The sequence below is a fragment of the Ranitomeya imitator genome, chromosome 2 (genome assembly GCF_032444005.1).
Source record: "Ranitomeya imitator isolate aRanImi1 chromosome 2, aRanImi1.pri, whole genome shotgun sequence".
NCBI classification, from domain to species: Eukaryota; Metazoa; Chordata; class Amphibia; order Anura; family Dendrobatidae; genus Ranitomeya; species Ranitomeya imitator.
In genome coordinates this window covers 525621372-525636100 of record NC_091283.1, presented here as the reverse complement: position 1 = coordinate 525636100, position 14729 = coordinate 525621372, and the positions used below count along the sequence as shown (strand labels likewise).

Genomic DNA, 14729 nt, shown 5'->3' with positions numbered 1-14729 from the left:
TAGCGCGTCCTGAGTGAGCGGTCACATGGTACCGGTCATTAAGGTCATGAATATGCGCATATTCATCATGACCTTATTGAGCAGTATCACATGACAGCTCACTCAGTCAGGAAGAAGGCGCTGCGGCGGGACAGAGCGCCAGAGGGATGTCGGCAGCTGCGGCGCGCGCAGTGTGTGGGACAGGCAGCTGAGCTGAGTGACAGGTGAGTATGAGGACGGACGGGGGCGATGTTCTGCAGGGAGGGGGGGCGATGAAGCTCTGCAGGGAGGGAGGGAGGGGGGGGGGCGATGATGAAGCTCTGCAGGGAGGGAGGGAGGGGGGGCGATGATGAAGCTCTGCAGGGAGGGAGGGAGGGGGGGCGATGATGAAGCTCTGCAGGGAGGGAGGGAGGGAGGGCGATGATGAAGCTCTGCAGGGAGGGAGGGAGGGGGGGCGATGATGAAGCTCTGCAGGGAGGGAGGGAGGGGGGGGCGATGATGAAGCTCTGCAGGGAGGGAGGGGGGGCGATGATGAAGCTCTGCAGGGAGGGAGGGGGGCGAGGATGAAGCTCTGCAGGGAGGGAGGGAGGGGGGGCGATGATGAAGCTGCAGGGAGGGAGGGAGGGGGGGCGATGATGAAGCTCTGCAGGGAGGGAGGGGGGGGCGATGATGAAGCTCTGCAGGGAGGGAGGTGGGGCGATGATGAAGCTCTGCAGGGAGGGAGGTGGGGCGATGATGAAGCTCTGCAGGGAGGGAGGGGGGGCGATGATGAAGCTCTGCAGGGAGGGAGGGGGGGTGATGATGAAGCTCTGCAGGGAGGGAGGGGGGGCGATGATGAAGCTCTGCAGGGAGGGAGGGGGGGCGATGATGAAGCCCTGCAGGGAGGGAGGGAGGGGGGGCGATGAAGCTCTGCAGGGAGGGAGGGAGGGGGGGCGATGAAGCTCTGCAGGGAGGGAGGGGGGGCGATGAAGCTCTGCAGGGAGGGAGGGGGGCGATGAAGCTCTGCAGGGAGGGAGGGGGGGCGATGAAGCTCTGCAGGGAGGGAGGGGGGGCGATGAAGCTCTGCAGGGAGGGAGGGGGGGGCGATGAAGCTCTGCAGGGAGGGAGGGGGGGCGATGAAGCTCTGCAGGGAGGGAGGGAGGGGGGGCGATGAAGCTCTGCAGGGAGGGAGGGAGGGGGGGCGATGAAGCTCGGGAGGGAGGGAGGGGGGGCCATGTTCTGCAGCTGTCACGGTCCTGTAGAGTTATCGGACATGTTTGTCTTCTCGGTTGGGCGCAGATGGAGCAGATAACGGCAGACGACCCCCATCCTCCGCGGAGTCCCGTCCACACTGGGAGATCCTGCGTCCGCAGTCGCTTGTGCCGGTGTCAGCCGCGCGGATCAGCGCCGTCCTCCCGCGGAAATATCCGGTGATCAGACAGCGAGGCTTCTACTCTGATATTCTGACCTATAGCACCGCTCCTCTGGTGAAAGTGAGTGCAGGCGTCACATGACCGGCAGCCGCGTGCTATACTGCACGTGTCCACGGCTACAGAGCGCTCTGTCCCCGCCGTTCTCCGGTGTCTCCTTGTGCTGCAGCTTCAGCCGCCATTTCCATTATATTGCAGGATGTCAGCGCCGGACCGAGCGTTCAACCGAATCTCCTGAGACAAGTGGACGAGGAGCGCAACACCCCGAAAGGTGAGCGGAGGATACTTGTAACAACCACAGGAAGGTAGACCCCGGCAACCAGATCCAACAGTCACAATAGGAGATGTCACAGCTCACCTCCTCCTCCTCCTTAAAGGGAACCTGTCACCGCCAAAATCGCGGGTGAGGTAGGCACATCGGCATCAGGGGCTTATCTACAGCATTCTGGAATGCTGTAGATAAGCCCCTGATGTATCCTAAAACATGAGAAAAAGACGTTATATTATACTCACCCAGGGGCGGTCCCGCTGTTGGTCCGGGTCTGGCGCCTCCCATCTTCATCAGATGACGTCCTCTTCTGGTCTTCACACCGCAGCTCCGGCGCAGGCGTACTTTGCCTGCCCTGTTGAGGGCAGAGTAAAGTACTGCATTGCGCAGGTGCCGGGAAAGGTCAGAGAGGCCCGGCGCCTGCACAATGCTGTACTTTGCTCTGCCCTCAACAGGGCAGGCAAAGTACGCCTGCGCCGGAGCTGCGGTGTGAAGACCAGAAGAGGACGTCATCTGATGAAGATGGGAGGCGCCGGACCCGGACCAACAGCGGGAACGCCCCTGGGTGAGTATAATATAACGTCTTTTTCTCATCTTTTAGGTTACATCGGGGGCTTATCTACAGCATTCCAGAATGCTGTAGATAAGCCCCTGATGCCGGTGGGCTTACCTCACCCGCGATTTTGGGGGTGACAGGTTCCCTTTAACACCCTCCCATAGAAGTGAATGGTCCCCACAATACAGTCTGATGTTACTTACATATTACAGTGTCACCCGGGCTCAGTATATGGGGTGTCTCGCCCGTCACTCGGGCTCAGTACATGTGGCGTCTCGCCCGTCACTCGGGCTCAGTACATGTGGTGTCTCGCCCGTCACTCGGGCTCAGTACATGTGGTGTCTCGCCCGTCACTCGGGCTCAGTACAGTCATGGTCAAAAGTATTGACACCCCTGCAATTCTGTCAGATAATACTCAGTTTCTTCCTGAAAATGATTGCAAACACAAATTCTTTGGTATTATTATCTTCATTTAATTTGTCTTAAATGAAGAAACACAAAAGAGAATGAAGCAAAAAGCAAAACATTGATCATTTCACACAAAACGCCAAAATTGGGCCAGACAAAAGTATTGGCACCCTCAGCCTAATACTTGGTTGCACAACCTTTAGCCAAAATAACTGCGACCAACCGCTTCCGGTAACCATCAATGAGTTGCTTCCAATGCTCTGCTGGAATTTTAGACCATTCTTCTTTGGCAAACTGCTCCAGGTCCCTGATATTTGAAGGCTGCCTTCTCCAAACTGCCATTTTTAGGCTACGTTCACATTAGCGTCGCGTCGCTGTTGCGTCGGCGACGCAGCGGCGACGCGCCCCTATGTTTAACATAGGGGACGCGTGCGTCTTTTTGCACGCGTTTTCCGACACGTGCGTCGTTTTAGACGCTAGCGTCGGACGCAAGAAAACGCTACAAGTTGCATTTTTCTTGCGTCCGATTTCGTCAAAAAACGACGCACGCGTCGCAAAACGCGCGCGTTTTTGCGCGCGTTTTTCCGTGTGTCGCGCGTTGCCGACGCAGGGCGGCGCAACGCTAGTGTGAACGTAGCCTTAGATCTCTCCGCAGGTGTTCTATGGGATTCAGGTCTGGACTCATTGCTGGCCACCTTAGAAGTCTCCAGTGCTTCCTCTCAAACCATTTTCTAGTGCTTTTTGAAGTATGTTTTGGGTCATTGTCCTGCTGGAAGACCCATGACCTTTGAGGGAGACCCAGCTTTCTCACACTGGGCCCTACATTCTGCTGCAAAATTTGTTGGTAGTCTTCAGACTTCATAATGCCATGCACACGGTCAAGCAGTCCAGTGCCAGAGGCAGCAAAGCACCCCCAAAACATCAGGGAACTTCCGCCATGTTTGACTGTAGGGACCGTGTTCTCTTTGAATGCCTCTTTTTTTTCTCCTGTAAACTCTATGTTGATGCCTTTGCCCAAAAAGCTCTACTTTTGTCTCATCTGACCAGAGAACATTCTTCCAAAACGTTTTAGGCTTTTTTAGGTAAGTTTTGGCAAACTCCAGCCTGGCTTTTTTATGTCTCGGGGTAAGAAGTGGGGTCTTCCTGGGTCTCCTACCATACAGTCCCTTTTCATTCAGACGCCGACGGATAGTACGGGTTGACACTGTTGTACCCTCGGACTGCAGGGCAGCTAGAACTTGTTTGGATGTTAGTCGAGGTTCTTTATCCAACATCCGCACAATCTTGCGTTGAAATCTCTTGTCAATTTTTCTTTTCCATCCACATCTAGGGAGGTTAGCCACAGTGCCATGGGCTTTAAACTTCTTGATGACACTGCGCATGGTAGACACAGGAACATTCAGGTCTTTGGAGATGGACTTGTAGCCTTGAGATTGCTCATGCTTCCTCACAATTCGGTTTCTCAAGTCCTCAGACAGTTCTTTGGTCTTCTTTCTTTTCTCCATTCTCAATGTGGTACACACAAGGACACAGGACAGACGTGGCCATTATACAGTATGGAGCACTGTGTGGCCATTATACAGTATGGAACATCATGTAGGGCCATTATACAGTATGTGGAGCACTGCATAGCCATTGTACAGTATGAAGCACTGCGTGGCCATATTTTTTTTTGTTTTAATGTATATGAAACAGTGTGATCAGCAGTGCTAAATGGGTGTGGTTGGGACTTGGATATGGGTGTGATTAGTTGTGAAATGGGTGTGATCAGAGGCGTGGCCTAAAATTTGCCGCGGCGCACTAAGTGCGCCGCAACCTTTAGACCTTTTTCCCTTCAAAAGTTGGGAGGTATAGCACCGCATTTCCCAGATCACATCAAGTACCGCAAATCCCATAAGGAATGAATGAAACCAAACGCAGTGTTGCCGTAAGTGATCCGTTACGTGGCAGATGCAGAAAAACTGCCTGATCTGCTGCAAACGGCAACTTTCACATCAGTGATTCTTCCCAAAGTCACTGCCGATAGTGTCATACTCACCAGAAGGGGAGGCAGCGCTAAAAGTGCCTAGGGCAGCAGAAACTCTAAATACGGCCCTGGCCCCACCAAGAGTGCAAGGAACACCCATACTTGGTTTGCACAGTCATTTTGTGCCGAGAGTCTTGGTTGTCAGAAGAGGTTTTCAGCTCTGCGAGGTGGTCTGCCAATTTATGGCTTTGGGTACTGAATAAAACCACTCACAGTTGGCTGTGGAATATTTACCAGTGTGACTTTTCACAATGGTGGCATCCCATTACCGAAGCACAATAAAACTTAGTAAGCTCTTTAGAAGGAGCCAATCTTTGCTTAGGTTTCTTAAGGCAGACTGCATGGCGAGGGTCTGGATTTTATACACCTTTGGCAATGGAACCAAAGGAAAAACATGAATTCAATGAATAAGACGTGTGCCCCAATTTATCCTCATTGTGTCATCTGACATGAGCGTTTTATTTTCCCCATATAGCCACAGCTATAATGTCATGAAGAAGTAGGTCATATCCTACTTAAGATCCATTATTTTGAAGTGGCCATGTGCTTCCCCCCCACCCCCCAAGGTGGATCAATAATATGTTTGTTAGAATGGAGAGGAAAATATTAATATAAATTACCGGTAACCAGTTCTTCTAATGCAACACCCATTAACTTAGCTGTGACGATTGAGTTAAAAGTTGAGACAGTCACATTTATTGGCTAGCAAATAATGCAGATTACAAATAAAGGCTGTCATCTATACAATCAATTTCACAAAATGTACAAAGTCCTTGACCTATAGAGCAAGATCAAAGCCATCCTTCGCCCTCTCTGATTCAGTTTTATATAGTCTTTTGTCTACATTTCACAAAAATTCAACATGTACTTTTACACTTTTTAAGCTAAGATTCAATTTTCAATTCTATGAAATGGCTAGTAAATGTAGAAGTTAAATGGCAGTGGTAACTAATGGCTAGACGTATATACAGTGGCTTGTGAAAGTATTCTCCCCCTTGGCTTTTTACCGATTTGTGTGATGTATCAGCACTAAATAATCTAATCTGGTGAAGTGAGATAAATATAGGCATAAATTACATTTATGGAATAAAATAACTAAAAATTAACATGTCTATGTGTATTCACCCCTGTTGCGATGACGCCCCTAAAAATTTCTGGTGCAAGCAATTACCTTCATAAGTCACATGCCTAGGTGACTGGAAGCCCACCTGTGTGCATTCTAAGTGTCACATATGTCAGTGTATATACACACCTTTTCTGAAAGGCCACAGAGGCTGCAACACCATTAAGCAAGAGGCACCACTAACCAAACACCATGAACACCAAGGAGATCTCTAAACAAGTCAGGGACGAAGTTGGTGAGAAGTGTAAGTTATGGTTAGGTTATGAAAAAAAAAAAAAAATAATAATAGCTCAGTCTCTGATGATCCCCTGGGGTACCATCAAATGGAAAAAACATGGTACCACAGCAAATCTTCCAAGAAAGGGCCACAACAACGAGAGCATTAATTAGAGATGCGGCACAGAGACCAAAGGTTATACTGAAGGAGCTGCAGAGTTCCCAAGCAGAGACTGGAGTATCTGTGCATACGACCACAATAAGCCGTACACTCCATAGAGGTAGCCTTTATGGCAGAGTGGGCAGAAAAAAAGCCTTTACTTACACACAAAAATTGTAAGACTCGTTTTAAGTTTACCTAAAAATATGTAGGAGACTCCCCAAATGTATGGAGGAAAGTGATGTGGTCAGATGAGACCAAAATTTAAGTTTTTGGCCACCAAACCAACACAGCTCATCACTAGGCTTGAGCGAAACGGATCAGACAAATTCAGAAGTCGCCATTTTTTCAGCCAATGAAGGAGCGTGGGCAGAGTGATGAGAGAGAGAGATTCGGTCGATCCCCGACTTTTCGCAATGATCGGCCGATTTCACCCGACTCGACTTTTGACAAAGTCGGGTTTCGCGAAACCCTACTCGATCCTGAAAAAGTAAAAGTCGCTCAACCCTACTCATCACACCAGGAACACCAGCCCCACAGTAAGACATGGCGGTGGCAGCATCATGCTGTAGGGATTATTTTGGCAGCTGGGACAGGGATGGTGCGAAATACAGGGATGTTCTCGAGTAAAACCTCTTTCAGTCTCTCAGTGATTTGAGACTGGGATGGAGGTTCACCTTCCAACAAGAAAATGACCCAAAGCCTGTTGCTATTACCAATACTAGAGTGCTTTAAAGGGAAATGTGTAAATGTTTTGGCGTGGCCTAGTCAAAGCCCAGACCTTAATCCAATTGAGAACCTGTGGCCAGACTTGAAGATAGATGTTGTCCTCTGTTGAATATTAAACTTGACAAGCTGGAGCAATTTTACGTTGAGGAATGTGCAAAAATCCTAGTGGAAAGCTCAGGGACTTATCTAATGCGACTTGCAGCTGTAATTGCAGCAAAAGGAGGCTCTATAAAGTATTGACTTTTGGGGGGGTGAATAATTATGCACACTGAAATTTTCATTTATTTTGTCCCATTTGTCGTTTGAGTCACAAAAAAAGTGAAATTCCAGGTTGTGAGGTAGCAAAATAAAAAAAAAAAATTCTATCAAAGGGGGCGAATACTTTCGCAAGCCACGGTAGGTCATAAAGGAGTATTGGAAAATGCTTACAAAATGTTCAATTGCCTGTACTTTTGAGACGAAGGAACCATTATCATAGGAGCCATGTTCAGGGCTTAACATCTACGTGTACTTGAGAATAAATTGGGCTGTGAAGCCACATGGCACATTAATATGTTTATCATACAGAGAGAAAATATTGCAAGACCATGATACAAAGGTTGTCCACCAAGTAGAAGATCATCAAGAGCAATGCTCTTTTGTTCCATTGTTTTTCTAAACGTGGACTTTCTGATGGGCAACAAGGTGGGAGCTGTGATTAAACGTTTTTCCACATGTAACGCAAGCATAAGGCTTCTCCCCTGAATGTGCCCTCTGATGAATGACCAGATTTGAGCGGTGAGTGAAGCTTTTTCCACAGTCAGTACAGTCATAAGGTCTTTCTCCTGTATGAACCCTCTGGTGGGTCACCAAGTTGGAGCTGATGCTAAACTTTTTCCCACACTCTCCACAGCTGTAAGGCCTTTCTCCTGTGTGCACCCGCTGGTGGGTCACAGCGTTTGAGCTGGTACTGAAGCTCTTGCCGCATTCCATACACATGTAGGGTCTGGAACCAGTGTGGACTCGGAAGTGAGTTACCAAATTGGATTTCTGGGCAAAACTCTTCTGACACATGGCACATGTGTAAGGTTTGTTTTTTTCCATGGCCTGGTCTTGAAGATCACAATCAAAGTTATCTACTTCATTTTTCACTTTCGCCTTCCCTGACGATTGCTTTGTTCGACCATTTCTTAATAGTGGGTGACCTTGTGCTTCTTTTGTTTTACCTGAGAAGTTTTGGGTTCCCTTCTGATCTCTTGTCTTTTTACTGTCAGACTTAAGATTTGTGGTTCTGTTGGATTTAGGAACTTTGGATGAACTTCTTATCTTCTTTGATTTAGACTTCCCCCAGTTCTTTTTGGTCTCATAATCAGTTGCTTCCATTTTTTGTTTTTTGTTTTATAACCAGTGAAAATGAGAGATCTAATGTCAACCAGCGAAGATTCCCAAGACTGAAAAATAGGAGACAGAAAAGAAAATAAGAAGCAGTCAACACTCAGTACTAATGAGATGAAGTCTATCAAGCTCTGAGCACATCTGGGCTGTGGTGCCTGTTATAAGGCTATGTGCACACGTTGCAGATTTTTTTGTGCGGATTCTGCATCTCTTAGCAGAAAACACAGGTGCGGATTTGATGCGTTTTTTATGCGGATTTACTGCGTTTTTTTTACCACTGTGGATTTCTATAATGGAATGGGTACAAAAACGCTGCAGATCCGCACAAATAAATGACATGCTACTTCCTTTAATCCACAGCGTTTCCGCACCATTAGCACAGCTTTTTTTTTTCTTTTTTTTCATTGATTTACATTGTACTGTAAATCACTTGCGGATCTGCAGCGATTCTACACGGCAAAAACGCTGCGGATTGTCAGGAAATCCGCAACGTGTGCACATAACCTAAATGGTGCTCGATCATTACACATCAGCAGTTGTGACTTAACAGGATCCGTCTTTTAGCATGGGGCGCTATTTTAAAAGAGGGAATCTTCAACACAGATGTGAACAGCGCCTTAAATGCATTATTCCCCGATGTAAAATATATATATGTAAAATATAGAGCACTATTTCCTCCATGGCACCACATTATCGACGTATGCACGGAGAAAAACGTCAGATATTTACCTCTGACAGAACAACCACCTCTCCCATTCTCACTCTGAAGCGTTGGCTTATTTTTGGTGCACATGCTGTCCATGTAAAAACTGGCAACATTACGACCAATGTTATACAGTCGAGCATTCTTTTTTCATAAGCTAACGCTACGTTTGTAGGGAGGAGGAAAAGAAAAATTGGAACAAGCACTAGTTTTTTTCAGAAGTGAAATGAGAGGTCTTTATTCAAGGCTAAACAAAACAAAAAAAACCCAGCTGTCATATGATCAGCCGTTTAGCATCCGACTTTTACGGATACATTGCAATCATTGAAACTACTTTTTAGACCCAGGAATTTTCGGCAGTAAGTCAGACACGCGCCTACACCCTAAAGAAAGGTTTACACACGGCGGAGTCACAAATCTGTGACAAATATCAAAGGCAAATGGAGTCACGGAACTCACCTGATGCATTTCAAGGCTTAAAAAAAAAAAAACTGACATGTTGCGGACTGAAAACCCATACCACATGTCAATTATCTGCCCGGATCGGACTAGTTATGTTTGACTTGTCATATTGATTCGTTATGCCGCACTGTATCTCTAATGTGCAGAAATAAATCTCACATACGGGGGTCCGACAGCCGGGTCCTCAGTGGTGAGAAATAAGACGTGAAGATCATAGCACCGGCTGTCATGGAGCTCAATGGGAGTTATTGTAGGTTTACAGATAGAAATCTCTGAGGAGGAAAAGAAGAGTCAAAGCTTGAGGAAAGTTGGGTGCCCAACACCAGCCCCCACTCAGCTTTCCCCCATCCTGACCCTATATAGGGGTGACACATACAAATCATCATCATTTATAGTGTGGAGGAAGGGTGGGGGGCACCGAGGAGATGTAAAACTGACAATCTCAGGGGACCCCTTGATAGCAGGAGAACACCCCACTGCAGACTGTGCCCATCCCCCACATTACAATCACTGCCCCACAGACCATCACCACAGTTCTGCTGCACTCAGTGCAGGGACAGAAGCAGCTGCTGCCAGACAGAACATGGAGGAGACCGAGCACAATGGCAGCTGCACACACGCCGGCATCTCCCTGCCCCATGCCCACCTCCAGGATGACAATCCTACCTGCCGCTCAGGACCCAGCCTTTTGTGTATGCGCTCATATAGCAGAAGGATTGAAACTGCCAATTAGAAGGCTGGCCACGCAAGGCATTCTGGGCCGCGTAGTCTTTTGGTTCCTGAAAATCAGAGATGAGGACTACAACTACCAGACGTCTGAGGAAATGAAAGAAAGGGTACGGATGTGGCGCAGCCAATCAGCGAGCGCCGCCGCCTTCACGTTTAAGACAAGCTACGCTTGGTGCTGACCAATAAAAACGCTGCTGCCGCCTAGTGGTGAGAGGTCATCAATGCTCCGCACTGTCCGCAGGCAGAAGCGCTGAGGAGCAGAGCATGCGGGGCTCAGTATTTGCAGCCAGGGGTCTTGCTGCAGTTTGATGCTCTAAAACAGTTACATGGCAAACTAAAATGCCGCCAAATGCTGCCTGCAAGACAATATTGGAAATGGAACACTCAAGCTGCATTTTCCGTCACACGTTTTCACAATTTTGGTGTTTTTTCACCCAAACACATCTTGCTCTGTGTGTAACACGTTTTTCTTGTGTTTCCCATAGGCTTTTCTGTAAGCAATGTAAATATGTCAGACTCAGAGGGCGATAGAAAGAACTTGGGGGAAAAAAATCCCAATAAACATAAGAACCCCCCCCCCCAAAGTATGAAGGAGGCTTAAGGGTGTGTGCACACGTAGTCTGGGTCCACTGTGGATTTTTCTGCAGCGGATTACAGCAGATTTGATAAATCCGCAGTGGAAAACCGCTGCGGATTTACCGCGGTTTTTCTGCGGATTTCACTGCAGTTTTCTATTGGAGCAGTTGTAAATCCGCTGCGGAATCCGCAGAAAGAAGTGACATGCTGCAGAATGTAAACCGCTGCGTTTCCGTGCAGTTTTTCTGCAGCATGTGCACAGCGTTTTTTGTTTCCCATAGGTTTACATTGAACTGGGAAACTGCTGCGGACCGGCAGCTGCGGAAACACTGCGGATCCGCAGCAAAATCTGCATCGTGTGCACATACCCTTAAGGGTTAGTCACCAAAAAGCAACTTACCCCCTATCCATGGGATGAGTGGGGACATCTTGCTGATTGCTGGGGTGCCAGAAATAGCCAAGCACTGCGCTTTCCAGCCCCATAGACATTACATGGGGGGGGGGGGGGGGGGAGATGGAGCATGCGCTACTCCGCAGAGCCCGTTCTGAGAGTTCCTGATCTCAGAATCACAAATAGACACCAACAATTTGCATGTTATCCCTAACATGGATTTTTTTTATTACCATTTAAGGAGGTTCGCCTCTTTTTTTACTTTTAGAATATGTCAATGAGAAAAATAATAGTTATGTGAAACTCTGACCTCTAGAGCTCACACAATTTCCAAAACGAGTCCCAAATCCGCATAGGAGAGCAGGTGGAGCATGCCCGGTCGCTCCCCATAGAGATGTACTGAACACTGGAATTCCTTACTAAAAGAGCTTTTTCATTTGGGGATTTGACTCCCAAGCAGGAAACTGTCAGCCAGCGACTCACAGACACAGAAGGAAGATTTGGTGACCTATTGCATTTTCTGATCTGGTTGTTGTTTAGTTGACTTTTGCATCTCTTCAAGAAAGGATGGGTAGTGTTTGTCAAGATTTCTCTATCAATTTGAAAGCAGTGTGCTGGGATGGAAGAAATATGACAGTTTTTAACATGAATAACGTCATTTCAGAGATCCTTTTGCCCTTCTCTCCTTACTGTTGCTGAATCCTGAGCAGCTTTGATTACACACCAGCAGAGACCACCAGGGAAACCAGCATCAACCCCTAATATCAGTGCTAAAATGCATATAAAAATGAATTCCCACACCCCCTCCTGCACCAGTAATAGGTGTTGGCAGACTTGTGTGCAGGAGGAGTTTATACTTTTCTGACAGTAGTTGGCGATGTTGTTACTGTTATATGCTTAGTTGAATGTAATGCATATACTTGTTGTACTTTGGTTTCACTTTCTCGCTGGTAAAAGGTCCTTTAGACTTCCTTTTATGCTGTATTAAGAAGATGATGCATGTACCTCATGTTCTGTGAAGATAAAAGTTGAAATACCCCATATATTTACTCTCACAAGTTTCTTCTGCTACCAAACTATGCAACAATAGGTGCCTTCCTCTACTTTGGTATTGATGACCTGTCATTGCGATCGGTCATCATTATCAGATCAGTGGTGACACCCAGCATCCCCACTGATAAGCTGTTATCAGTTCTGGTGGTGGTCAGATCTAAACAATATACGAATCTGATCAGCACAACTTCGTCCCTGTTTAGTGGCTGCTGCCAACAACTGCAGCTCAGCTTATATTCACATGACAATTCTTGGACAACCCCTTTAGGGATGCTGGTCATAATCATATCAATTCTTAACCCACCTTAGACTGTGAGAGATTTAAATATTGACCCTTAAAGGGTCATATATGCCCTCTTTAGAAAATCAAGCTTTGAAGCCATGTGAAAATTAGCCTGGAAGTGTATTTTGGCATGGCAATGCACACTGAAACACCCCATTGTACCTCCAGGCTAATTTGATTACAGCTTTAAAGTACCATTTCTCATCGCTGACACATCGGATTATGACAAAACAGGAATCATTTTTATTACCGTATTATTCCAAGACCTATGCAGCCATAGCACTATAGCCATAAAACCATCCAGAGAGGTTTCCTTTCTGCCAGCCCACACCACCAAGTATATGAATTCCTATCTACACTACACCACCCAACATTGATGATTTAGGGTATTGTTGAGGTCAATAATGTGTTAATGCTGATCCATAAACCACTCTAAGGCACAAGGGTTAATATTTATTGAGCCCTCAGGACCACCAGGCATATTAGGTTGTGACACCTACACCACAGGGATATTATTAAGCGATCACCATTCTTCTGGATTATGTTTAAATCTGTATTCTTTATTAGTAATCTGGATTCACATACCGTAGGAAATAAGTTAACATGGGGATAGCACTCCTGACCTTCATTTTTATGGTTGGTTTAATGTACCTTTTTAATTCATAATACAGAGGTCAAACACTTATCTTTATACATAGATTTAATGGACATCCCTTGTTCATCAGCCTTTCACGAGTATCGAAAATTCTCAGGTGGGTGCTGCTGCCAATTTATTATTTAGCCAGTGCAACCACTATGAGATAAAAGGTGTAAATCAAGTTGTTCATAGTTCGGTGAAGAAATCGTCTGCAGCTTCCAGGCCATCTGTTTAACAGAAATTACTCCAAGTCTCTATCAGGTTGCAAAAATAAGACAAACTCAAGTGAATGCCCACACTTCAAGGCTGTGGACACGGAATTGCTCATTGCTGGACAGTACGTTATTATTAAAAGTTTCACACCATTGACTTCTTCCGTTATATAAATCTTCATCCAACCAAAGACCAAAGTTACCACTGTGGGGAAAACAGAATAAAAGAGTAGCACATACAGTTTAATTAATAAGAGACACAAAAATGCTGTCATGTCAATCAATGACCTTGGTATATTACATACCATTTGCTTCCTCCAAAAGTTAACGACTTGACATCACCTCTAACAAAAAAGTTATTGTCCCCTGTCCACCGAAAAACCTAAGCAGAAACAGAATTATCTTTGAATCCTTTTTTTAAAAGAATATGTTGGAGGATTTAAATATTTTATCAATGATTCAGTTTAATAAAAGTAGTAACATACAGTAGCAGGATGGTACAATAACTCATTAAGGCTAAGTTCACATTTGCGTTTGAGTCCGCAGTGTGGTGCTGCGGACTTCTTTCCATAAGCTCCACCTACTTCCACATGCGTCCTGCGTACCTAACTTTAACATTGGGTACGCAGGAACATGCGTTGAATGTGGATGTGTCCCCTTGCGTCCTTTTGATGTGTCCGCCGAACGCAAGAAAATGCAACATGTTGCGTTCGGCTGGCACGTCAAAACAATGCACACGGACGCATCCACATACAACGCATGTCCCTGCGTACCCAATGTTAAAGGTAGGTACACAGGACGCATGCGGAAGTAGGCGGAGCTTAAGGAAACAAGTCCACAGCACCACGCTGTGGACTCAAACGCTAATGTGAACCTGGCCTTATCCAGAAGATGGAATTAAAGGAACTCTGTCAGCACAGAATCATCTTCATACTAAATCCCGCCGCTCGATGCTTCACATCGGGGCCCATAGAAGAATTATAGTAAGGGCAATCTTGGCTACCTTCTGAGGCTCCGGGAATAGATTGACTAAGCTATAATGCTTTGTGTGCCGTCATCGGCGACACATACATCCTCGCAAGACGCTTTCCTGGAGCTCCGCTGCTGGCGATGCAGAATGGCAGCGCAGCTCCAGGGGTGCTCCCATTACCTCTGCTGTGACATGCCGGCGCCATGACATCATCAGTCAGCACTGGCATGTATGCAATGGCCACAAGTAGAAGTGGAACCATGGTGAAATGGGAGAGAGGTGAGTATGTGTTTTCTTTTTACATGTGTGTGAGATGTGTGTCTATATAAAGGGGCTTGTACTGTATATAGGGAGCTATGTGGGGGTTCATCTTGCATATAGGGGGCTATGTGAGTGCTCATACTGTATATATGAGGCTATGTGAGGGTTCATCCTGTATATAGGGAGCAGTGTGGGGGGTTCATC

The 14729-nt window shown here is 46.6% G+C and overlaps 1 protein-coding gene and 1 long non-coding RNA gene across 2 annotated transcripts in view; both read right to left on the bottom strand.

Annotated features, from left to right (window-relative positions):
* Window positions 1-5319: 5319 nt before the first annotated feature.
* LOC138664839 (uncharacterized) lies at window positions 5320-10262 on the bottom strand. The gene is made up of 2 exons (XR_011318395.1): window positions 10080-10262; window positions 5320-8304 (listed from the first exon to the last, which is right to left on the bottom strand). It is a non-coding gene; the product is annotated as an uncharacterized lncRNA (long non-coding RNA).
* Window positions 10263-12885: 2623 nt separating this feature from the next.
* LOC138664838 (TLD domain-containing protein 2-like) overlaps window positions 12886-14729 on the bottom strand; it is a 52578-nt gene continuing 50734 nt past the window's right edge. The window contains exons 5-6 of the mRNA XM_069751828.1: window positions 13600-13676; window positions 12886-13499 (exon numbers count right to left, since the gene is read on the bottom strand). Coding sequence (XP_069607929.1) covers window positions 13364-13499; window positions 13600-13676 — 213 coding nt within the window. The 3' untranslated portion in view covers window positions 12886-13363. The remainder of the gene's footprint in view (window positions 13500-13599; window positions 13677-14729) is intronic.